At 40.4% G+C, this 25,700-nt stretch overlaps 1 protein-coding gene across 3 annotated transcripts in view; it reads left to right on the top strand.

Moving 5' to 3' along the window:
* Window positions 1-9,059: 9,059 nt before the first annotated feature.
* LOC121276392 (apoptosis regulator Bcl-2-like) overlaps window positions 9,060-25,700 on the top strand; it is a 171,996-nt gene continuing 155,355 nt past the window's right edge. For all 3 annotated transcript variants that reach the window (XR_005942652.1, XM_041184736.1, XM_041184738.1), the window contains exon 1: window positions 9,060-10,302. Coding sequence is in view for 2 of the 3 variants with exons in the window: in XM_041184736.1 (XP_041040670.1) it covers window positions 9,814-10,302 (489 nt within the window). In the remaining variant the exon portion in view is untranslated. The remainder of the gene's footprint in view (window positions 10,303-25,700) is intronic.

The raw sequence follows: 25,700 nt of genomic DNA, 5'->3' as shown, positions 1-25,700 counted from the left end.
GGTCTGATTAAAGTGTACAAGATTATGAGGGGCCTAGATAGAGTAGATAGGGATTCCCTGTTTCCGCTAGCGGAGATGTCAATTACAAGGGGGCACATATTTAAAGTGATTGGTAGAAGGATTAGAAGGGGACATGAGAAAAAACTTCTTCATCCAGAGGGTGGTGGGTGTTTGGAATTCACTGCCTCATTTGATGGTGGAAGTATAAACCCTCAACTCATTTAAAAGGTACCTGGATATGCACCTAAAATGCTGTAACCTGCATGGCTACAGACTGGGTGCTGGAAGGTGTGATTAAAATGGGCAGCTAGTTTTTAAAATTTTTTTTTTATGGCCAGTGCAGACATGATGTGATGAATGGCCTCTTTCTGTGCCATAACTTTTCTATGATTCTATGGTTCTAGTTATTTTCATGGCCAAATTAAAGTTCAATGCCGAAAGATTAAAAAACTGAGCTCACTGTTTGAGCCCTTGACTGTGGCAGATTTTTTTCCACGATGATCTTGAGATTTTAGGAGTTGAAGCCCATGTATAACTACAATTGCTGGAGACAATTTATTTTTAAAAAATAACAATCTGTCTTTTCCAGATGTCAATGATTTTTACAATTGAGGTTCCTTTCAATGGAAATTCACAATCTCTGTACTGGCTTTTTAAACTAGCAGAGAAAGAGCCTTGACTTAAGAAAGAAGTGAAGAGAGCTTCTTCCTGCTTCATTGCTGGCTTTTCCAGATTACTAACTACTTCCTAGCAGCTTGCCAGTCTGCTTTCTCTCCCTCCTTGAAGCTCTCTGCCTCTTTCCTTTTCTCTTTCTTCCCTTGCTAACTTCTGTCTCTGGTGTCTAAGTTGAAGCTTTCACATTTTTCTTTCTCAAGCTGCTTCACTGCAACTAATGTTACAATCCCAGCTGATGTTACTACTGGACAAGTCAGATCCCAGAGTGAAATCTGGTTTGATAAATCCTAACTTTTGTTTTTGAAACTGTGGAGGAAAGTTATTGAACAAATTCTCAGGAGTCTACTGATGACCATTTAACATACAGAATAAAATATTTATTAAACAAGAAAAATTAACTATATTGCACCAGACAAAAGGTTGGAAAGATCTCAATACAAACACAAGAAACTGTACTCTGGGTAGATGGGTTTCAATGTCCATCACCAACAGTGGCTCAATAACACCACCACAGACCAAGATGGTCTAGTCCTAAAGAACATAGGTGCTAGACTCGGTCTGAGGCAGGTGGTGAGGGAACCAACAAGAGGGAAAAACATACTTGACCTCAGCCTCACCAACATGCCTGCCACAGGTGCATCAGTCCATGACAATATCAGTAGGAGTGACCACCGCACTGTCCTTGTGGAGACAAAGTCCCACCTTCACATTGAGGATACATTCCATCGTGCTGTGTGATCATGCTAAATGGGATAGATTTCAAACAAGCAAGTCAAGACCATGAGGCCTGTGGGTCATCAGCAGCAGTAGAATTGTACTCAACCATAATCTGTAACCTCGTGGCCTGGCATATCGCCCACTCTACCATTACCATCAAGCCAGGGGATCAACCCTGGTTAAATGAAGAGTGCAGGAGGGCATGCCAGGAGCAGCACCAGGCGTACTTAAAAATGAGGTGTCAACCTGGTGAAGCTACAACACAGGACTACTTGCATGCCAAACAGCATAAGCAGCAAGTGATAGATAGAGCTAAGCAATTCCACAATCAATGGATCAGATCTAAGCTCTGCAGTCCTGCCACATCTACTTGTGAATGATGGTGGACAATTAAACAACTCAGTGGAGGAGGTGGCTCCACAAATATCCCCATCCTCTATGATGGAGGAACCCAGCTCATCGGTGCATAAGATAAGGCTGATGCATTCGCAACAATCTTCAGCCATAAGTGCTGATTGAATGATCCATCTTGGCCTCCTTCAGGGTCCCCAGTATCACAGATGTCAGTCTTTAGCCAATTCGATTCACTTCATGTGATACCCAGAAATAGCTGAAGGCACTGAATATTGCAAAGGCTCTGGGCCCTGACAATATTCTTGCAATTGTACTGGAGACTTGTTTTCTAGAACTTGCTGCGCCCCTAGCCAAGTTGTTCCAGCACACCTACATCAGTGGCAATGTGGAAAGTTGCTCAGGTATGTCCTGTACACAAAAAAGCAGGTCATATCCAATCCAGTAACTTATCGCCCCGTCAGTCTACTTTCAATCATCAGTAAATTAATGGAAGGGGTCATCCACAATGTGATCAAATGGCACTTGCTTAGCAATAACCTGCTCGCTGATGCTCAGCTAGGGTTCCGCCAGGGCCACTCAGCTTCTGATCTCATTACGGACTTGGTTCAAACATGGACAAAAGAGCTGAACTCGAGGTGTTAAGTGTGGGTATCTTGGGTGGAGAAAAGCTGGATAAATGGAATTAGGGCACAGATCAGCAATGATCTATTAGAATGGTAGCCCAGAAGCAAGAAGTTGAATGGCCTGCTCCTATATTCCTCTCACAAGGAAAATTAATTTGCATAATTTATTTTTGTGTTTTGAATCAATCTTCATATATGTCATTTAACCCTATGTGGACTATTGCCAGTTGGACCTGTCTTCTACCGAATGACTTTTAACGATCCCTCAACTTGTACAGAATCAGCTCTAGATTTTGGTCCGTCGTCATGTGAACATTGTCCTTATGACATACACCACTGTCCATTTTCCTCAGTAGAGGATCGCCAATGACTACAATCTATCTTTGATCTGCAAACTGCATCTTTGTCCATGCTGGATTCTCTCGTTTTCTGACAAGCTTTTCTTTAATGCCCAAATGGTTTTGAATCCAGTGGTGTGTATTGACAGCACCCTGGAATAGAAAGGCCAAGAGAAGGAAGTAAATTTGTTATCAGCCTCTATCTGATTGAATTATGTAAGTGGCATGTACCCCAAAAGACATTCACCTGTCAGGCGGTAAGACTTTGACGCAAGCTGAAATTCTACATGTAAGGTGGAAGGAGATGATGGAGAGGGCCAGGAATAAGGTAATGGCCCACAGTTGCTTTGTGGAGTCAGAACAAGTACTTCTGACTCCACTAAATACTAAAGAAAATGACAAGATCTTTGGGTCCCTTTATGAGTGGTAAATTACGCTGTTCTTGACTTGAAAATGTCGATGAGGGAAAACAAATTTAGGAGTTCAGTATAAACTTAACCGTGAGTAATTACTGTCTGTAAAGCAAGCAGATATGGTAGTGTAATCACTACATTACTTGACCAATAATCTAGAGAACTGGCTTAATGATTCAGGGATATGAATTCAAATCTCACTGTGGCAGTTGGGGAATTTTAAATTAAGTTTTAAAAATCTGAGATAAGAAGCTTGTATCAATGGTGACCATGAAACTACTGGATTGCTGTAAAAATCCATCTGCTCGCTAATGTCCTTCCAAGGAAGAAAACATGCTGTCCTTACCTGGTCTGGCTACATGTGACTCCAGATATAAAACAACGCGGTTGACTCTTAACTGTCCTCTGACATGATCTAAGCAAGTTGTACTCCAGAAAGTGGCTCACCACTGCCTTCTCGAGCCTTATTTCCATATAAGCTGATCTGGAAAAAAGCCCTGGCCAACTTAGCTGTGGCTTGAACTCCTGTGCAGATTGGGCACAGGCTTATGCAGTACTAAATTTATTACTGTTGCACCTATCTTAGGCCCATAAAACATGTAAGATTTCAACCCCATTTTTCTTTCCTGCTCCCATTATTTTCCCTAACCGCTGAAACTTTGTGCTGATTGGGAGGTTTTGGAGAATAAAGCTTTCCCAGTGGCAGAGTAGTGCCCCATTCCAATCTTCCTTTGTTACTTATTTAGATTGCTTGCAAAAATGTTGTTATTTGTGCTGCCTTTTTATTGTGCGAGAGAGTGTTCAGCACCTGTCTCCTTTGATGTTAATGGACTCTATTATTATATTCAAGAATTCACAGGAGCCCATTGCAAGGTAATGGTGCCAGCTGATACATTACTCTATGCTTAACATGTACAGGGAACAGGCTCTTGGCCAGATCAGTCTTGCATCATGCTGTTTATTTTTAACTTCTTTGTGTCTAATATCCAAAGCTAAAGTGTTAAAAACACTATTTAAATGCCAGTGGTGTTCTCCACAATCAGTTAGGGTTAATATTCATAATTTTATTTAAATACAGAATGTGATGGAAGTTTGGGAATGGACTTCCGAAACCTGTTCGGCAGTGCCACCTGGTGACCAGATCTTGCATTATCATGAGAGTTAACAGGAAAATTGACTGATAAATGTTGATATAGCAATTTACAAAAGTATGTGTTCATAGAAAAATGTAACCAAAACTCATAATGACTGAAATCAATTTTTTTTCCATTCATGGGATGTGGGAATCGCTGGCAAGGTCAACAATTATTGCCCATCCCTAATTACCTTTGAGAAGGTGGTGATGAGCCACTTTTTTGAATACAACTTGCTTAGGTCATGTCAGAGGACAGTTAAGTGTCAAGCACTTTGTTGTGTGTCTGAAGTCACATGCAGGCAGACTGGGTAAGGACAACAGGTTTTCTTCCTTAAAGGACATTAGTGAGCAGATGGGTTTTTACTGCAATCCAGTGGTTTCATTGTTACCATTATTGATACAACCTTCTTATTTCAGATATTTAAAAATTAATTTAAAAATTCCCCAACTGCCACAGTGGGATTTGAATTTATATCTTTGGATCATTAATCTGATTCTCTGGATTAATAGTCAAGTTTCATAGTCATCATGCTATCATATCTGCTTGTTTCACAGAGAGTAATTACCCACAGTTAAGTTTATACCGATAAAAATCACCTTTTTGGACCATTGGTTGAAGTATTTGCATTCATTAAAGAGCTCTGACTCATGCCAGTGATGACAGTAATTATCCCTATAGAAAATACTTAAGAAGTATTGCTGAAAAAAGACATTTTGTCAAAGCTTTTCACCTTGCACTCACCAGGACAATCACTAGAATACCAATGTCAGGGGAAGCAACAACTGACTGCTGATTGGTTGGCAAATGGACTCTGGTAGGGACATTACCATGGAGAATGGACCAGTCAGTGGTGACTGACAGTTAATTGCCAAGCATTGTTGAAATTTTAAACCAGGCAGCTTGACTCTGATTGGTCAAGGCTTTGCCCTGAGGAATGAACCAGTGAATGAATATTACTTATTTTGTTTAGCTGAAACAGATACAATGTGTGCACATGTTCTTTGTCTGCAAAAAACAGGGAGGGCCCTGGATTCCAAGGATGTGCTCCTGTTGGCTGTGAAATAAGATATGAACATTTCATTTTGGTTCACATCTCCTTTTCTCTGCTGATCGACATGTCTTACAGCAGCCATGAGTTGGTTTGCCATTACCTGTATTACCGGCTCTCCCACCAGGAGTATATACAAATATGCTACATTACACTCTCTTCTCATACAGTATAAGGTTGCTGCTTCCCTTAACATTGGTATTCTTGTGATTGTCCTGATCAGTGCAAGATGAAAAGCTTTGACAAAACGTCCTTTTTCAGCAATACTCAAGTTCTGTACTACCAAATAACTTTTGAAGTGTTCTTTTTTCTTCATGGATTCTTTTTGTGTCTTGAAAAGATGGTGCATTTTATTTAATTAGAACATGCAGTGAAATAAACTCTGATTACTGTAATTCAGATGTTTTGTTTCAATAGTATTTAAGTTTAAATCATAAAATCTGAGTGACAGTGGTAACTGTCCACAGCTATTTGTTATGAAAACTGCTGGCAAAAAGATTGCTGAAAATTAAATAATATTTTATGATATGAACTTCATTATCTAATATTAATAAAGTCTTCTTTCAATCTTACTTGGGATTGGACATGGGCAGTCAAGGCCAATTGCATTCTTTGGGTGAAGTGGGATTGAGGGCAGGGGATAATTGGACCAAGGCATGCAGATATAATTCAGTTCTCATTTTAAAATCATATGTTCTGTGCTTTTTATATAATACCTAATTTTGATATTTAATTCTAAATAATTTGAAAACTTATGATAATTTGGGAAACAAAGTTGGTTAATACAGAGGAGTTCCTGTGCAGTTTCAGCAGAAGAGTTGGAAGATGCAAGACTAAAGCACTGGAACATCACTTGTAGAAGTTGCAGTGTGTCACTTTACATTAACAGTTCCATTATATGTATGGACATGAGAATTTATAATAGCAAAATTTGACCACAGCCATATTTAACATATCTTTTTTCTTGTTACATTAAGGTTTTGTGGAGAGGATGGCAAGATTTTTCAATATATTATAGATAAAGGATAAAAGACCAGACAATGTTGAGAATGCATTGTACCCATCGGCTGTAGTGTGTTATCCTGCATTCAATATCTATCAATAATGTATGAGCTGGTACATTATAGCCAAATTAAGGCAAATGCATGAGTTTGACCTTGGGGGCATTTGATAATGGTTTATATGAATGAGGTGTTGCCCTCTCTCCTGACAGATGGGGCTTTTCTATCATCTAATTGTCAAAGCACTGGGATATGATTGGTGATGGATAATGGTCCTGGATGTCAATTTGATTGGTCCAATGCGATACCAACATGCAAAGATTGGAAACCTCTAAACATACAGATCAATGTGGTAATATGATTCCAGTAGCCTGAAATCCAGCATCCTTGTAGGATTTAAGTCTCAATGGATCATGCTCCAAAGCTTTCCATGTCCAAGAAATGTCATCATAATCCTGGAATTGCTGCATGATCATATGGCTGCAACATGTTTGAGAAGATCTGAAACAGTCACCTTCAAAGTCTAGACTGGGGTCAAGCAAGGCTGTATGATAGCCCTCATACTATTTACAATCTACCTGACAGTGGCTATTCACCTCAAGAAAGATCAACTGTCCTCGGGTGTCAGCATTAAATACCATCTAGATAGAAAACTCTAACCTCAGTCACCTCCACACCAATACTAAACCGACCACCATAAATATACATGAATTACAGTTTGTGGATGACTGCAGTGTCGTTGCCCATCCTGCACCAGATTTGCAAGCCACTCTCAATCTCTTCAATTCTGCACACAAGAAACTTGGCATATTCTTCAATGTTACCAAAACTAAAATTCATAACAACCCAGACCTGATCAGCCAAATAATTCACGTCACATATAAGTTGAAAGAGAGACTCTAGCATATGTTGAGTGCTTCCCATATGTTCGCAACCACCTCTTTCAAAAGGCTACCATTGAAGAGGAGATCCAACATAGGATCAGTTGTGCCAGCACAGCCTTCTAGAACTCTGGCAACAAGTGTTTGACAACAAAGACCTCTGCAAGTTAACAAACATCCAAACGGAGCAGTTGTTGTCACCACACCCATGTACTGAGGTAAGACCTGGACTGTGCATCAGCAACATACAAGAGTGCTAGATAAATTCCATCATCAAAGCCTCTGCCACATCCTATGGATTCAATGGGAGGATGGTTGAATAAATGCTAGTGTCCTTCTTGAAGCTAGCTCCAGAAGCCTCCATTCAAAGCTCCTGCAAAATCAACTGCGATGGACTGGACAATGTCCAGGTGGCTGAAAACAGTCTTCCCTGTTTGGCCTTTTGAGATTTAAAAAAAGCAGGACCTATATTCCAGAGGAGGGAAAAGAAGATGTTTCAATGACAGTCTGAAGCTCTCCATGAAGCATTGATAACTCTGGAGGAATTTGCTACTGATCATTCAGAATGGTGACAACTCATCCATCAAGTTGCATCAGCTTTGAGCCCCAACATTTTAATGATGAGCCAGAGCAGGGACAGTGAAGGATAGAAAAGGAAGCAAATCCTGTACTTGGGATCCAGCTGTTTTGGAGGACATGCTGTCCTATTTGAAAAGATCTATGGGTCAAGAATCACTTGTTCAGTCACATGAAGACCCATGGCAGAAATTCTCCACCCTGAGTAGATATCCTCGAATGGAGGGACAGCAGACGAAGATGTAAGCCTTTAGGTTCAAATGACCATCAGGAACCACTCAAATGAATTATCTTTTCTGATGGGATTAATTTGGCAACTTCTTCCCTTGCACTATCCTCTCTATATGACATACTGAATAGATCATTTACTGACAATATAAATACGTTATAATATAGAACTGAAACGTGAGGCTCACTTCCATTCACATTTATTGTTCTTTCATCCAGATTACACCATCATCTGGGTAATTGTGTCCATTCAGCAGCCTGTTTGATTAAGTCAGAAAAATGTTTCAAATTTTTGAATCAGTATTAGGTTTGTATACATACATAAATTAATTTAGGGAACTTTGCTGACTGTTTATAATCCATCGGCGTTTTCCTTTCGCAGTTTAGATCTTCATTCGAAAGGGGAGCCTGTAAACGCACTGTTGGCTCGAAATGATCAGCCTTGGTTCTATTCTTGTCCACGTACTCCTTCCTCCACCCAGAAGTGATTGATGAATCTGTGAATTGCACTCAGATCTTTCCCCTTTCTTTCCAAGCCTCCGCAACAAGAAGGACATTTTGTCAACTCGCCTATTCCGAACGCTGAAGCTTTGCAAATGTCCGATGCGAACTCGGCGAAGTCCGCCGCCAGCGCTGGGAACCGGAGTGTGAGGGGTCGGGGGACGGGACTGATGTCGCTGCTCAAGTTGGCGCCTCCCATTCGCGGCGAAAGAAATTTTAGTGAATGAACATGCTACAAGCGGCACGGTGACGTACAGGATATTGCGTGCTTTCTGGGGAAGAAAATGAAGTGTGGAGTGTGAAAATGAGAGGTTTGTGCCCAATCTTGAGAGGAGTGAATCGGTGACTGACTGTGCCGTGCAGAGGAAAGGAGAGGCGCGGAGCTGGGGGGGTGGGGGGTGGGCTGGGTAGCAGCGATCCGGCCGCTCTGGAAGTGACTGGGATCTACAGGACACACCTTCTCTTCCGGATTTTCAGGAGTCGGTGAGGGAGCAGGGGCTGGGGGGGTGGGCGGGTGGGGGGTGCAGTGGCCAGGAGCTTTGCACAGGATCTCGGAAGCGAAAGGAAAACCTCCGGTTGGGAGTATTCGAGTTCTCGAGCGGGGTTTGGCAGACGAACGACCCGCAATTGTATCGAGGAGCTGGAGCAGCCCCAGATCCCCGCTGCCCACTGAGGCAAACTGGACACTTTGCCCCTCAGCCCCAGAGGGACCCGCCGCCCGGGATTAACGCTCCCTCACTGACTGTCAACCAGACTGACAGCGCTCCCGCTCCTCTTGCATCTAACACGTCAGGTTTAGGAGCAAGGCGGCTGAAAATCCGGCAGCAAAAAAAAACCCCTCGTTCACTCCATCGCAACAGAGAGAGAGACAGAACAATTCCCCTTTCCTTCAGCGGAGGGAGCTGAAAATCTCTCAAACTGCATCTACCCGGGGCCAGTTTCACATTGTCTCACCAAATCAGACAGTAGATGTTTTTTGAGAAATGCGCGTTTAAAATCAGAAGAGCAATTTGCAGTCCTCCAAGGCGGAATTTACTATTCCAAACATAGGTGGAATTAAAACGAACAACAACAAAAAAAAAACAATTTGTCAGGAGCAGTTCGAACCAGAACAAATTTTATTAGGAAGGAGACTGAAGAGAGGAGAGGAATCGAGTAAGATCGAAGAGACGGAAAGTAGCGAAGTTGGCACCTGAGAGAAAACCTGTCTTCTCCAACAAAGTGGATTTCGAAGCTGGTTCCAAGGATGTGCTCCTGTTGGCTGTGAAATAAGATTTCAACATTTCACTTTGGTTCACATCTCCTTTTCTCTGCTGATCGACATGTCTTACAGCAGCCGTGAGTTGGTTTGCCATTACCTGTATTACCGGCTTTCCCGCCAGGGGTTTGTGTGGGAGGAGCCCCTGGACTCGGCTGCCGGCTCCCCGACCCCCGGCGGCGGCGGCTCCGGCTCCGGCCGGCCCCGGGCTGCCCCCGCCTCGTCCGCCGCCGCCGAGAAAGCTCACCGCGTCCTCCGGGAGGCGGGCGACAGCTTCGAGCGCCAGTACCAGCAGGAGTTCGCCGACATTGCGCTGCAGATGCGCTTCGAACCGGAGAGCGCCCATGGGCGTTTCGAGGCAGTGGCCGAAGAGCTGTTCCGCGATGGAGTCAACTGGGGCCGGGTCGTGGCTTTTTTCGTGTTCGGGGGCACCGTGTGTGTGGAGAGCGCCAAGAGGAGGGACATGGCATCTCTCGTCGATAACATCGCCACCTGGATGACCGCCTACCTGGACAGTAGCCTCACTGACTGGATCCGCGCCAACGGAGACTGGGTACGTAAAAGTGACCAGAACCCACCCTCATCCCCCACTTGTGTGTTTGGTAGGATGTCCTGCCCACCCACTACCTGCCCATCAGCATCACCTGCACCATTCTCTCCCCCCCCCCCCCCACGGCAAAAGTATGTGGCGGTCAGTTTCCTACCCACTTGCATCATCTACATATCTGCCTACACACTAAAATATTTGCCTCTCCGTCATCTTTCCTGCCCACTTCCATCACCTACATATCTACCTACTGCATTTGTGCGCAGCCTTCACATTCCCCTACGTATCGTTTGTCTGGCCACTTTCTTGCCTTTGCTTTCACCACCCACCTATAGTGTGGGGGTTTGTAAATGTCTTACAAACCACGTGTTCTTATTTATGTTTGTAAGTCGGCATAAATACGAGTTCTTGTGCATGGCATTATTGTTCAGTGATACTTGTTCTAAAACTAAGAATTTCTATCGAATCTTTAGTCTACATTGTTTCTTAAGTCTGTATTGTAATCACATCCTTTCCCTAATTTTGTTTTATTTTTGTAAAAACGTTGAAAAACTATAGAATGTTTTCCTATTTGCCTAAGCAAAAAATCCTCCACTGTTTATGTTGATAATTTTTATAGGTATGCACTTATTACTCAAAGTATAAATCATAATATGCCATTCCAAACCAACACCAGCAGATATTCCACGTGCAAGATATGTTATCACTCATGTACTACGCAAAGCTTGTTATTTGGAGTGATGACCTCATTCATTATATGTACAAGTTTGGTCTGTTTGTTTGCATGTAGTCAGCATGTTGTGATGTAACAGATAGTGAGAGAACAGTTTACATTCCAATAATCTCTTTTAGGATTTTGGTTGACCTCTTAATTAGTGTCTGTGGGGTAGTCTGGATGATAGATTTTAAGTGATTATAGAAAGTGAACAGTTTTGTGTAACGTAATTATCAACTATTAACTTTTTGTTGTCTGTGGTATACAGTCATGGCTGAGTGTGCTTCTGACAGAATATTGCTGTAATAAATTTCCATCTGTTTTAATAAGATAGGATATCTAAACATTTTGGTCTTTCTCTAATTGAAATACACTTTATAAAGTTTGCCTTTCAATTAAACATAATTAAAACTGTGAACAAAAAAAACAGTGTTTAACATTGCTGTTGACTTCAATTTAATCACATGTACTTATTGTTAAACCCGCATTATGTCTGGTTCTGGGTATTACTTTGCTCAACAACATATGTTTGTTGGGGGATTATGGGTTTGTTCTTCATCACCCTCTGTTGTATAAATCTTTGTGCCCTCTCCATCCTACATCCAGACATCTGTCTACAAAAGATCTTATTTATATATTATCAGAGCATAGTGCATTGCCAACGATGAATTCAAGTTAAAATCCTGATAAGTCATTTTTGTTTTGTACTTATGATACCTCGGACTTTTAGCATGTATGATGTCAGTAATTAAACTTTGCATTAAATCTTAGAAAACAGTAATAGATGACCTGTTTTAAGGTTGCATCATTAACCGTTGCAAATAAGAACATTGTTAAATTTATTTCAGATTGATTTATACAGTAATACTGCTTTGAAATACCAAGTGTAAATATTTATGCAATAAGCACTTCATTATTTAATTGCAATTAACCTCCAGATTGAGTGAATAATTGGTAAGGGTATTCAATTGGTATATTACAAAAACTTGCATTTATATAGCATTTTTGTCCTCTGTATGCTCCAAAACACTTCACAGTCGGTTACAACAATGACTAGATTCAGAAGTGGTTAATGTAGGAAACGCATCTTTCTTTAATGTTTTTAAACCACAAACTCCCGGTCCAGGCTATTGGTTACACAGATGTTCCCTTGTTAAGTTATACAAGGGAAAAGAATTGCCTGCCATTGTTTTTCTCAGTTTCTCCATATTCCTGACTGGAATGGTTTGTCTTCAGAAAGAATTACTATTCAAGCAGTCAAGGCACCAACACAGATCCTGTCGGCTGAATTTTGCATTCCGAGGTCAGGTGTGCACCCAACCCGAATGCATGTAAAATTACATAAAAAAACATCGGGCATGCGTCCCAATGTCATTACTCACGCGTGCAATATTCTGGTAGGCGAGCACGCGTGGGAGTCAGAGCAGCACCCGCCGACAATAAATGGCCAATTAAGGTAATTAAAGAGCCTATTGATCACGATTTTACGTTGCCCATGCGATTTACAGCTCATTGCATGGGCAAAACGGGTGGGTGGAATTCAAGTTTTGATCATTTCCTCATCCATGGGTGGGATAAAAGCCCCCAGAGTAGCAGTACTTTCTCAGTTATTGCCAGTCCTTTGCAGTGTGAGTTTAGAGTTGTCCCAGTATTTCTTGGCATCTCATTTGATTGTCAAGCCTGCCTTTCAGCCTCTCAGGTCCTCATCTTCCCTGGGAGGTTCCCCCGAGTATTGCAGCACAGTGATCCCTCATTTTGAAGGCACTGGTTCCTCTGCATCCCATCTAATGGGGATAGTGTATTCTGCCAGTGGAGCCTCCGCTGCAGAGGAAGAGAGGGACAGGAGGGAGAGGAAGTCAGGTGGGCACGGGAAGCGTCCCAGGGACAGACCTTTAAGTGGAGAGGCACAGGCTCAGTTGGTGCAGGGCCAGCAGGGAGGCTAAAGTGGGAGGGCATGCTGAAGATGTCACTACCCGGCATCTAGAGTGCACCAACTACCTCCAGATGTCTGAGGTTCAGTGCCGCAGGAGACTCCGCCTCTCCAGGGATACAATGACAGCAAAATGTCACATTCACAGTGCAACCTCGGCGGGGGGTGAGTTTTACATCCACTTCTGGCCATGCTGGCTGCGGGTGCACCCCAAGGGTAAAATCCAGGCCAATGTGAATAAAACAGCCTTCTGATCTTTTTCTCACAGTCAGTCAGTGTTCTTACTTTCAGTGGTTTTACGTGGTTTGTGAAGTGCCTCTTATTTGAAAGAGGAGTAAGATCTATCAAGTGTGTGTGTGTGTGTGTGTGTTGTGTCTGTCGGTATGTGTATATGTATTTGTTTATTTATTTTGATTAGTACGTTACAGCAGGCACCTAAAAGATGTGCACACTCCCATAGTTCCAGGGAGTTGAAGGATATAGAAGCAAAACAGGATTGGGGCTTTGCTACTTATTGAACCTATAATGTTGTGCACAACATGGGATAGGGTGTCTTTTCTTACCACCCTGCCTACACCCTGCAACACTCAAAACCTGTTAACATATTATCTGTTCCCAGTTCCCATGGCAGACAGCTGGCTTTTACTTATTTGTGCTTGAGCTAGCTGCTAATTGTCTAACAGTTGTCTATAGCATTTTCTCTATACACATCCACCCCCTTCTTAGTCTCTGTTCTCTCTGCATCTCCTTTGAGATGCAAAAGGTTAGGACGGTTCTCTTTGGAACAGAGGAGCTTCAAGATGGGTGGTTAAAATAGAGTAAATAGAGAAAAACTTGTCCCTCTGGTGAGTGGGTCGATAACCAGAGTTCATAGATGTTCAGAGGTGGCAGAAGTTGATTTCATAAATAATTTTAAAAGAAACGTGGACAGGTAGTTGAAGGTGAAGAACTTACAGGGTTAGAAACAACACGTAGGGGTGTGTCACTAAGCATGACAACTTTTTCAAAGAGCCAACAGGGCATGACAGGCCACATGGTGGTCTCCTATGATTCTAACAATGATAATAGATTCATGATCCATGGAATCATGCCATTCCAAGATGCAGAGTTAATACGCCAACTTTTTGTACTACATAGTGACTGATGGATAGCAATTATGTTGCCATGACTAAAATTCTAAGGTTTTCAGATAGGGGAAGTTTTTCAAATAATTAAATGTTTTACTAGGATCTTAAAACTAAAGTAGTAAAATTACTATTTTGCTTTAGAATATTGCAAAAGTTTAAAATTGCTTACTTGATTGATATTTGAATCACTTTTAAATATTGCTTTTGCTGTATATCTTAATAGTCTAAAGACTGGGGATTAAAAACTGATAACTGATTAACACAATAGAAATTCCTAGATTCCTTTATTTTTTGGCATGTGTTGAAGAAATAACTTCTGGCCAAACCTTTTTCCAATTCCAGCCCACCTTTGTTCAGTTTGAGTTTCTTCTAATAGTCAAAAAAACCATGGAAAACTTGCATATGCGTGCTAGTTGTAGGTGGTCCTGTACATTCTGAATTGCCTAGTTTGAATGTATCTTCAGTATTTCTGGTGTTTAAGGAGATGCATCAAGTATATCTGTTCCATTGGAACATTTCAGTGGCCAAACCTTTTACTTAGAAAGTTATCATTTTCCTTTGAGTTTGTAAACCTCAATGCTTTCCTATGTTTACTACCATCATTAATTTTACTGTGGGTAATGTTAGAATGTTGCATTAATTTCTATTTAAGCCATGCCTTGGTGGCAACCACTTGAAACTGTACAGGCTCTAGGTAGTATTATCAAACTATCTGCTTGTTAGACTGCTAATACTTGAGTGCTGAATGATTGCTGCGAATCAGCTGAACAAGGATAATCAACAGGCATCATTACTTACAATAGATATAACAGCGTAACGTTACGGATTGTTATTTGGGGACAAGTAGGATGATCCACAAGAACAAAATAATATGGTTTTTATTATTTGTAAACCTAGTCTGTTATGTTTAGCCCTTTTTTGAGTTTTTAGTTGAAATATTGGAAAATGTCTTTACATTCAATTACAGGACCCAACTAAGGGGTTTAACAGCTGTTGCAGCAAGACCTTGGTGTGTTTGTATGACAATTCAACAGTTGTAACACAGTGACTTAAATTTATACTGTGTTTTTATTGTGAACTGTTAACAGTCCAAATTGCATTTGAACTCCCAATTATTTTGAGGACTTAGGTTATACTATTTAATTCATAATGAAGATGGAATAACCCACAAATGACACAGTTACAAGTAAACAACTATCTGTTCTCCACAGTGCATTCTGTTTTTTATTGGAAATATGTAGGTTACCAAATTCATACCATTATTTTTTATAAATCCTGAATAAAGAAAAAGATATAAAGAATGTTCGAATTTATGTCCTAATGTACTGTTAGATTTTGCATATGATCATGTGAAGAGGCAGTTTTATATAACTGGAATTTTGCTGCTTAAGCAGCCTGCTACATTATAATTGGAATCTCTGGGCTTTGTTTTCCCTTTAAATCCCTCCATTCAAAATTTTCTACATTTAATAGAAAAAAGGACAGTTTTCTGCAATATAGTTAAATGTCTACTGATTGTATCCTGCTGTTTTGATGTAATTAGAGGACAGGGGATAATGGTGCAGAAAACTGCAGTTTCTACCTCCTGCAGTATTTAATTATTTGGATTCATAGAATAATACAGCACAGAAGAAGGCCATTCAGCTCATTGTGTCTGAGCAGGGTCTCTGGAAAAACTACCAATTCATTGCTATCCCCTTTTCCCCCGACCCTGTAAATTTTACCTTTTCAAGTATGTATGCACAAATTGCCCACTGTTTTCAGAGGGAGAAGGCAAAAACTAATCTAAGTTATTTCCAACCCAATTTTATCTATGTTTTTAAACTAAATTTAGGTTAGAAAAATCTTATAAGTTTAAGTAAAAGCAAACTACTGAGTGATTCTCTGACGTTCTTTGCTATTGGAAAGAAAAACTAAAATCAGCAGTATAGATTTAACAAAATATTTTGGGGTACAACTGATTAATGAAGTGTCTGCATTTTATTCCAAATATAATATTGCAAATTTGTATGCTTTCTTAACTTTCTGTTTTGAATATAATAGATTTTCAGATAATATATTCCATATTATTCCGGTGTAGAGAAATACAGGAATGCCCAGGTAGCATATACTTATGTAAAATTTTTGCATTGGTGTGGAGCAGGGTATTCTAACCTGGAGATTTACAATTGAATAATTTGAATTTTATGTTTTAGCATTTAGTTCTTTGTTGCAAGATTAATCAAAGGAGGCAATTAAGAGAAACATACCAATATAATGCATAGAGGATGCTATTTTTAATCCTCTAACTGTAAGGAAGCTCTGACCAAGTAACTCTCCAGCTGTTACACTGCCTCCTGAGTGAAGACGTTTTCCTAGTAACTGGCCAAAGTGCATTTTATTGATGTATCTAGCATGAAAATGCCTACATTGTTGAATTGGTAGCAGCGGTTTGTGTTTTTAATAGAGAGGTGTGCATGAAGTGAGAAGGAGCATAGCGGTGTTCGTAATTTGGCAGTAAATGCTGCAGATGATGCTTGAGGACAATCTACAGGCTTAGGGGGCATTGAACCTATCAAAAAAACTCATGTTTTTAGAGTTAGGTGGTCTGCTAATAGTGTAGTCAGCAGGATTTATACTCCTCCTCTAAACAGGACCTATAGAGTTAGGATTGCAATTTCTCTGATTTTCCTTTTCCTTCCTTGGTGCTCCTGAGATTAGAATTGTGGATAGAACTTATAGCCTCCAAATCTGTTTTCAATGTTGTAATAAATTAAGATTTGCTGCAGTTGTTTATCTTTTTTAAAGCAGTCAGCTGATTGTGCATGAGTGAGAGTGTGCTACTAAGACAGCATGCTGCTGCCATTTAGAGCCAATAGTTGGATAACTATTTAAAAAGTAAACAAACAATAAAATTAATGTTTCCACAATCTGTCATTCAACAAGTTTTAGTTGCCTCTTCCTGTTAGTGTGATCTTGGGAAGTCGCTTTAAAGATTTTTGTTGTACAAGGAGTCATTTTTATTTACCAAAATATTTTGTTGATGAAGAGCTGCTGGAGTTTCTATAAAATAGCATAGTGCTGAAAGTGTCTAAAGAAATTTATCACAGCCTTATTTTCTTGGGATGTTCTTTTATATTTATCAATGCCTTGTAGGGAAGTCCCAAAAAAAATTGGACAGAGCACACTTATAATGTGTGGAAGGCAAACTTGGAGCTTAATGCTGCAGATACAATTTGAGCTGTCTTTATTTACGTGCACAGCAAGAGGCAGACCCCTGTCTCTATAATCTGAAGCGTTTGGATGCCTTGAATAGGAGTAGTGTGCTACAGGAGTAACAACACCCTTTTACCGAGGTGTTGCATGGGTTAACCACCGTGCTGCTATCTTTTCTGTTCTGGCCATCACCAATCATCACATTATTTACACTATTTCAAAGCAACAGACAAAAGGAAGATAAACCAAAATACAAGGATTGACTTAATTGGAACTTGAAATGGTTAAAATAATAGTATTTAAAATCTTTTGAGTCCTTTTGTAAATCTTTTGACTGAGAGTTTGAAGAATGTGATGTTGTACCTCTGATCCATGTAATTCCACCTCAGCATGCAATGTTGTACCTAAAGGTTGAAACAAGGTAGTTTGGGACTAGAAAAAGCTAAGTTCTTTACACATGCTTTTGCCACCCTGGATCAAAGCAGATCCGTTCCCTAGACAGGCAATTTATTATTGTTTTTTTTTTCCCCCTTTTTTTGTGTTGTAGACTGTTAATTGTAAACCTTTCAATCACGACAGGTTTTACATTTGCTTTTGACATTCAACACAAATAGCTGGTTCCAGAGAACAACTCTTAAATGGACTTTGTGCATTTGTAGGATGTGCATGATTTCAGCATTTCAAAGGCAGGAGAGAAATCCTGATACTTTTAACATGTATTCTTTGAGACTATTTACAGCATCACTAGACTGTACATACTTCTAGACTGTATTTGTTTATTACTCTAATATGCTTCTTGCACAAGAATTCTTTTCCAGCAGAAAATGTGGTTTAATTTTAAGTTTACTGCATATTTAGATTGATAATATGTTGGCTCATCTAAGATTACATTGAACAGAAAGAATTTGTATAGTCAGTTGGGATTGGGTGTTTCCAGCCTCATCTCATTTTGATGTCAACCCACCAATTAAAACTTAGCATTATAATCTGCCCTGCTGACCAGGGGTAGGCCAATGACAAAAAAGGCACAATTCAAAAATTACTTTTTTAGGAAATCCCCAGGATGTTTTGATGCAACTTGGTGTCTTCTAGCTTTTAATCTCCATTAACAGCCCAGAGGCATGATATAGACTTATAGACCTGAAAGATTTGCAGCTGTGTTTATAGATGCTTCCAGTTTTTTAGATGCAGACTTAAGATGCCTGTAATTCCCTAGACCCCATGGAAGCAGCACGTCTCCATGCATTGTGACCGATCGGACATCCAGAGAAGAAAACCTCCCTTACAGTGATTTTATGGTTTGAACAACCTGTAGAAGCTAGACTGAGTCCTACTTCCATTACACTCATTTCATTCTACACTTGATGTTCTGTATCAAGTGTGCACTATCACATGGTTTACACTGAATTCATCTCTGCAGCACCAAAAGCTTTGATTATTATCTTTGGGAAACACTTTAGTAAATGCTTGCATTCCATCACGTTCACTATCAAAGAAGCTGAATATGCAATACCCAGTAATTAGCTGGCATAGTTAGTTTTGAATATTTTGTACTATGAGATGTATGAATGTTCATTTTGTCTTTGGAAATAAACCTACTGGAATGTACTTTTAACATAATGCTGAACATGAGCTCCAATTCAACGAGATAATTTCATGTTCTTTCCCACAAGTATCAAATTTTCTGCCAGGCTATTCATACTAGCTGAAAAATACCGTAAACAGCCTTGCATTTACTTGAACAAATAACTTCTTTATTAGGTGAAAACAAGTTATCTTAAAGATTTTCTTTAGAAAAATCAGCAGCGGTTTTGTGGAAAGGAGGAGTGGGTGTGGAGGTTGATACAAACTTACACGCATCCTACAACCAGCTCAGTGTGTGTGTGGCGGGGTGGGGGCCATGTGCACATGAGGGAGAAGCAAGAAAAAACGTGCAGGTGTTAAGAAATGCAATTATTGGGACTTGAAAAGAAACCACTGATAAAATAACTGGGAAAGAAAGTGTGGGTTGTTGCTGCAGACCTCCTACTCAACAACCCACAAACACCTACATCTGATATTTGATTTTTGTTTTCTTACTCTGAGATCATGCTTTTGAATGTGGTATAGGGCACCGAGACACGTGAAAGCAATGACTGAACTGTTTTTGTTTACTTCTTCTATTACTGAATGCCACGTTGTATAAGGTATTCAATATAAATTAGTAGTAACAAATAATTTTATTGAGGAAATGCCAATATGTTCATTTAAGGTTGGCCCAGAAAAGCAAAAAAAAACACTTGTTCAAAGGAAGTACTCAAAAATTCTGGAACAAATCCAGAATAGTTCACAACTGCAGAATTAGCATAAATGTTTTGAATGTGGTTTTTCAGATGGAAATTTCCTAGATAATTTTTCATCATCGCTGCAGAACTTTGACACCTATTTGAATTGACTCGACCTACCAGATATGCAGAGCAACATGTTTTTTTTTCCATTTTGGACTGTTCTGGAGTGTCCTACAGTAACCTCAATTGCAGGCCTAAGTGAACAGTGACACACTTCACACACAGTCAAGTACCTAGAGAATGGTCCTGTGTTTCATGATTAAGTTATCTGTATTTAATGCCATCTATTTTTCAGTCTCCGCTACGTTGAGTTGTGTTCATAGGTCACATTTACTAATATTTTTAAAGATTTGGTTATCCGTAACAATTCTTATTGATGATCAGATAAGCTCTCTGAGTAGAAAAATTGTAAACAAGGCAGTTATTGTTTTCATATGCTCACATATTGATCTGCACCACATCCAGAAACAAGAAAACTTTGCAGAATAACATATTTATGAAATTTAATTATAAAATGTACTAACTGATTTCTTGCGGTATTGCTCACTGTTCATTTAGGGTCTGGTGAGCAGCTGTGTGCTTTGATGTGGACCTATTGCTCACTGGAAATTAGAGCACAACGATTGATGGGCTGTGGATGAAGTGGAGCAAGGCAGGGGATGGATGGGCTAGCCAGTGTAGCAGAAATGGAGGACGAAGCAGGGTGCAGAAGTGTAAAATGATGACCATTGGAGCTAGAGGAAAGCAGTTGAAGTGGTGAACTCTGATGGCAATACTTAGAAAAATCTTTCTTCCCCCTCTGCATTTGCAATCAGATGACTATATTTGAAGAGAAAGAAAAGCTGTTTCTCCCTATCAAAAAATTGGGATGGATATTTAATGCAGCGAACATTTCTGAATGGTCAACAAGACCGTCACAATTTCCGGTTTGTAACCCCCCCACCCACCCCATCTTTTCTTTTTAGTAGTATATTAAAATGGATATGACACACTCATAATTGTGAAATCGATGAGCATCCCAGGCGTTTTGAGTTCAAGCCATAATAACTTGTGAAACTTAATTTCATAGCGTAATTTGTGTCCCAGAAAAATAACTGAAAGCTGCCAGTTTGTCAGAATCCAAATGGTTCACAAAAGTCCTTCAGAGAAGGATGCTTGTCAGCCCTATTGATTCGACATGAAGTGTAACTCAAATATGTGGCTGATTCTTAATGGCCTCTCAAGTGGCTTAAGCAATCTAGGTAAGCAAATTGCCAGTCTTCTTGTTATTGAACTTTATAGCAATGACCAAGGCATCATACCAAACTTACAACAGAGAAAGTGGTGGGCAGTTAGGGACGGTCAATAAATGCTGGCCCAGCCAGTGATGCCAACATCCCATGAAAGAATGAAAAAAAAGAGAATCTAAGCAGCGAAAGCCAGGCATAAGAGGAAGAGGCCTATATTTTCAGGCAATTATTGCTTCATAGCTAGATCAGGATGCATCTGTTTTATGGAAGAAGATTTGGATATCTGTTTCCTCCTGTGAGCATTTAAACTATAACTCTAAGCACTAGATTACTTTGCATCAACTGCAGTTGGAATTGAGGATGTGCAATGAGCAAAAAACTGTGGAAGAGGATTTTAATGCCTAATTTACATTACACAACTTCGTTCAAAGCCAAAATCACTTTGTATTAATGCTAAGCTACTAGTGTAAGTGAAACCTCAGATCTGCCTCTGTGCAATTTTATACTTGTAGAAGTAATTTCCACAGTTAACAACTTATTGTGGTGCTTTCCTTTGTCTTTGGGTGCTTCTATGTTCCAAGGAACAATCTAATCAGTTACTTTATCTGTTAGGAACTTCATTCATTGTTAGGCTTTTGACATAATCAGCCCAATATTGTAGATTTGGGATATACCAGCTAATAAAGCATTATAGGATTTTGATAGATTTTGTATTTTTTCTCTGGGTTTTCCCCATGTCATGGTCCATAGTCTTAGTAGCAGTTGAGCCTAGTGTTGCAGACAGGGATGAGAGAGAACTACTTACACTTCTGTTCTCTTCCCTTAGTGTCCAAAATCAGTGTGTTTCTGAAAAGGAAGATATGTGTGCTTCTTAACCCTTATTTGCATGATCAGCAGCCAGCTTTTCGTGGATTTAAATAAAGAGGATTATTTACACACCTTGAAAGTCTAACACTACATTGTTCAGTCACTATTCAGATACACACTCTCTCTCTCTCTCTCTCTCTCGAGGAAAATTACAGTTAAAGAGAATAGTGCACTTTTGCAAGTTATAAACAAAAGAATAGTTTGTAATTCATGTATTTGGCTTGACTTGAAAAAAAGCATGTGTTGCAAGCCAGGTGAAGAAGGTGTTTTCACTCCTAAAGGGTGGTTTGGTGGATTCAACAGATGGAGCCATATATCACAGTTGTTGCAGGATTCCCTTGAAGAGGTGGATCTTCAGCATGTCACGAAGGTAGTTACTTATTACCAGGAGGTTGGTTTCCTGCACTGGTGGACTTGAAAAGGAACAGGCTTGGAGACCTTAAGATGTTGCAGCCCTTGTTTTAAAGGTGCAGGTATTGCTGCTGACTCTGCAATTGTTGTTCTGTGTTCTGCAGATAGCACCTAAAGCCCCATTTTAAAGGGAAGGCCAAGATGGCAGCCCTACCATGTGGTCCTTCATAGCTTCTTTCCAAATATGGTGTTGTGCATAAGTTAATTAGCCATAACCTGGGTTCTTGTGTGTAGACCTTCACCTTGGGGGTCTGAGGCAATCACTGACTTTTGTTATAAAAAGGTCCATTCAAGTCAGGAAACACCTTTTGGGTAATTTCAGGAATGAGTTTTGACACTTCTTAGTCTGGAAGGTGATGTTTTGTCCTTTTGAGACAGTGTGGTAGTTTAAATCCACAGATTAAGTCAGGTGAATAGGTGGCCATCTTTTGCATCATTTTAATGTCCATTTTTGAAAAAGGTTAGTTCCAGGAGATTCCAAGCTGACTACAGTTCATGTTTTAAAAGTTACATATTGGACATGCTTCTACTGGGCATAACACTAGTTGATTTTTTTTCGTTTCAATATGTCCAATGATATTAAATGCAAAGGATAGCATTGTGACAGTGTTTTCTTGGATAAAGATATAATTCCATATCTGAGTAATTTAAAGCAATGTTTTCCAGAATTCAGTGTCCTCTGAAATCACATTAAATGTAGGTTTCTCTTTACTGCTATGGACAAAGGATGTGGGAGCATTATGAGTCTGTTTTGCCATTTCAAGAGCATAATATTAGTGTAATGTCACCAAAAAAACAGAAGTAAATGAAAAGGATTACAACTACCAGAGACATTTCCTTTACAAAAGAGGCAATAGTATTGTTACCTCTTCCTTTCCTAGTTTTACCTCAGTAGGAAGGGTTATCAGGTATGATTTAATTTATAACAGCACACTGTTTCATTTTGTCTCCTGGGCTTGTGCTGGGCGCATGACTCAAAGACCACATTGTTCAGGAGAAAATTCTACAAGGAAATTGTTGAATGTTCTATGTGAGGCAATTTAGATTTTTGCAGAATGTTGAGTGGCAGGTACAGTAAGTGTTACATTTTTAGCAAAAACTTGGAAGCCTGGCTTGAAAGTTAACTGCTCTTGTGTTGGTACTCTGGTTATATTCTTATAGACAGCTAATTAACTTTCAAATCAATCAGGAAGGATTCTGGAATGGTCCAGGCAACCCTCATAACATTCACCTGGTTTGCATGGGATTGGACATTATTGAGTCTTAAAACAGGAATTCTTTGATTCCTGTGGCACTTTTTAAGAAAAGTGAGGGGAAATCTTCATCATCTTATCTGGGCTGAATTTTAACCTAGAAGAGAGAGGTCAAAGGCAAATGTAGATTGAACTTAATTGATGAAAAGAGCTCAACACTCTTTGTTGCCATTTCTTTTTGTTTTTGGCATATTTTCTGTCGAATGTGATCACCAAACAGCAGAGGTGAAGTTTGCATTCTTCTGAAAGTAGATGGACAATATGAAGATCAATATTTCCTGACTGAGCTATTGGTTTGAATATCTTGGTGCTGAAGATAATGCAGCTTTGGACTCTGTAGGGATTCAGGTGCTATTGCATTTCGGATGAGGGAACAATATCACTTTTGGAAATGCAGAGTTGGGAATCTTTTGGATCACTTTTTAGAGAATGTTTTTGGTTTTTTTTTCTCCCTAAACTAGGTCATTTATTCAAATTAGGAGCTGGAAAATTAAAATTTTCAATCAGCGTTAGTATGACAGGAAGTGAATTAATAAGAATATAAGCAGAGAGCAGATCTAGAGTATATAAATTAGAATTGATAGTTTGTACAGGGTACTAAGTACATTGTTAAAGAAGGAATAGAGGGCTTATTTTACATCATGAATGGGCATTTGAGAGCTGCTGCTTGCAATTTCTGCACTGCATGGGATCTTCAGGAACTTCATGTGTCTTGGAGGACCACGGGTTTAGGAAGTAAACCCCGCTGCTTCAGTTCAAGCTCAGGATTTCTGAGCTTGAGGGGCAGCTGGAATCACTGCGGAGCATCAGGGAGTATGAGATTTCCTGGATGGCATGTCCTTGGAGGTGGTCACCCCACAGGCAGTGAGAGTTCAGGATAGTAGGTGGATGGCCATCCAGAAGAGTAGGAAGAGGCAGGAAGTGCAGGACTCTTTGGGGTAAGTGCCACTCTGCAACAGGGATTTAGTATTGGAGATTGCTGGGGCGTGATGCTAACCTGAAGAAATGCAGTCCAGACCATGGCACCAATGGGCATGGGACTGTACATGAGGGAACAAAAAAGTGTAGAAATGCAGTTGTTGTAGGAGATTCTATAGTGTAGGGGACAGAGAGGCATTTCTGTAACTGTCATTATGAATCCTGCATGGCATGTTGCTTCTCTGCTGCCTGGGTAAAGGACATCATAGAGATATTGCAGAATATTCTGCAGGCGGAAGGGAGCGAGCTGCCTTTGTGGTACACATTTGGTAGCAATGACATGGAGGGGGCAGGTACTGAGGTCCTAGGGACAGATTTTCAGAAGCTAGGGAGAAAGTTTAAAAAGTAGGATCAGAAGCTAGTAATCTCTGCATTACTCCCAATGCCACACGCTAGTCAGAATAGGAAAATAGGGAGGATCAATGTGTGGCTTGAGGCATGGTGCAGGAGGGAGGTCTCTAGATTCTTGGGGCATTGGGACCAGTTCTGGGGCAGGAGGCAAAAATTTCAAATGGGTCAGATTGTATCTCAGTAGGACTGGGACCAATAGTTTCATGGTTCACAGTTTGTGGTTGCGGAAGGTTTAAACTAAATTAGCCATGGGACGGACACTGGCATATTGAAGTAGTAAAGAGGAATAAGATGCATAAAGTGAAAGTGTTGGATAGCACTAGGGAAGGAAGTAGCACCATATTAGTTGGAAGCAGACTACAATGTACTATGAGGAACACAAAGACAGGTTTAGAATATGTGTATGTGAACACACAAAGTGCAGTGAATAAGATTGGTGAGCTAATGCACAAAAAGCCATGTGGAAATATAATGTAGAGGCAATAACAGAAACTTGGCTTAAAAATTGAGAGGGCTGGGTGCTTAATATTCAAGGGTACAGAGGCCTGAATTTTCGCTGCCGGGTTGGGAGTGCAGAGTCGGGAGAAAACCTAGCTCTGCAAACCTGACTCCTTAAGTAAACTGCTGCAGAAGTTCCGATTTTCACCCCGGGGTGGGTGGGTGGGTGATGAGTAATGGAAATCAGGCCTACCAACCCTGGATCAGTTCGGAGATAGCGGAGGAGCTGCCTGGTGCAGAGGCAGACTGGCAAAAGGTTGGCCTTGGTGATCTGACACTTTGTCCCAGCTGCATAAAAACACAGTTAAACAAAAAACAGCCCTCTAGACCTCACCCCTCATACCTCCTCACTCCAACACTCCATGTCCCATCCATGCCAACCCATGTCACCTCATGTCCCCAGTTACCCCCATGGCCCCTCATACTGTACATATCAACAAATGCCCCTCTAGCTATCCCCATGACCCCTCATAACCGGCCTGCCAACCTACGTCGTGTCTCCTCTCCACCACCCCCCAACTCC

The sequence above is a fragment of the Carcharodon carcharias genome, chromosome 3 (genome assembly GCF_017639515.1).
Source record: "Carcharodon carcharias isolate sCarCar2 chromosome 3, sCarCar2.pri, whole genome shotgun sequence".
NCBI lineage: Eukaryota > Metazoa > Chordata > Chondrichthyes > Lamniformes > Lamnidae > Carcharodon > Carcharodon carcharias.
The sequence above is the reverse complement of the archived record's forward strand: the minus strand, read 5'-3'. Positions and strand labels throughout refer to the sequence as shown.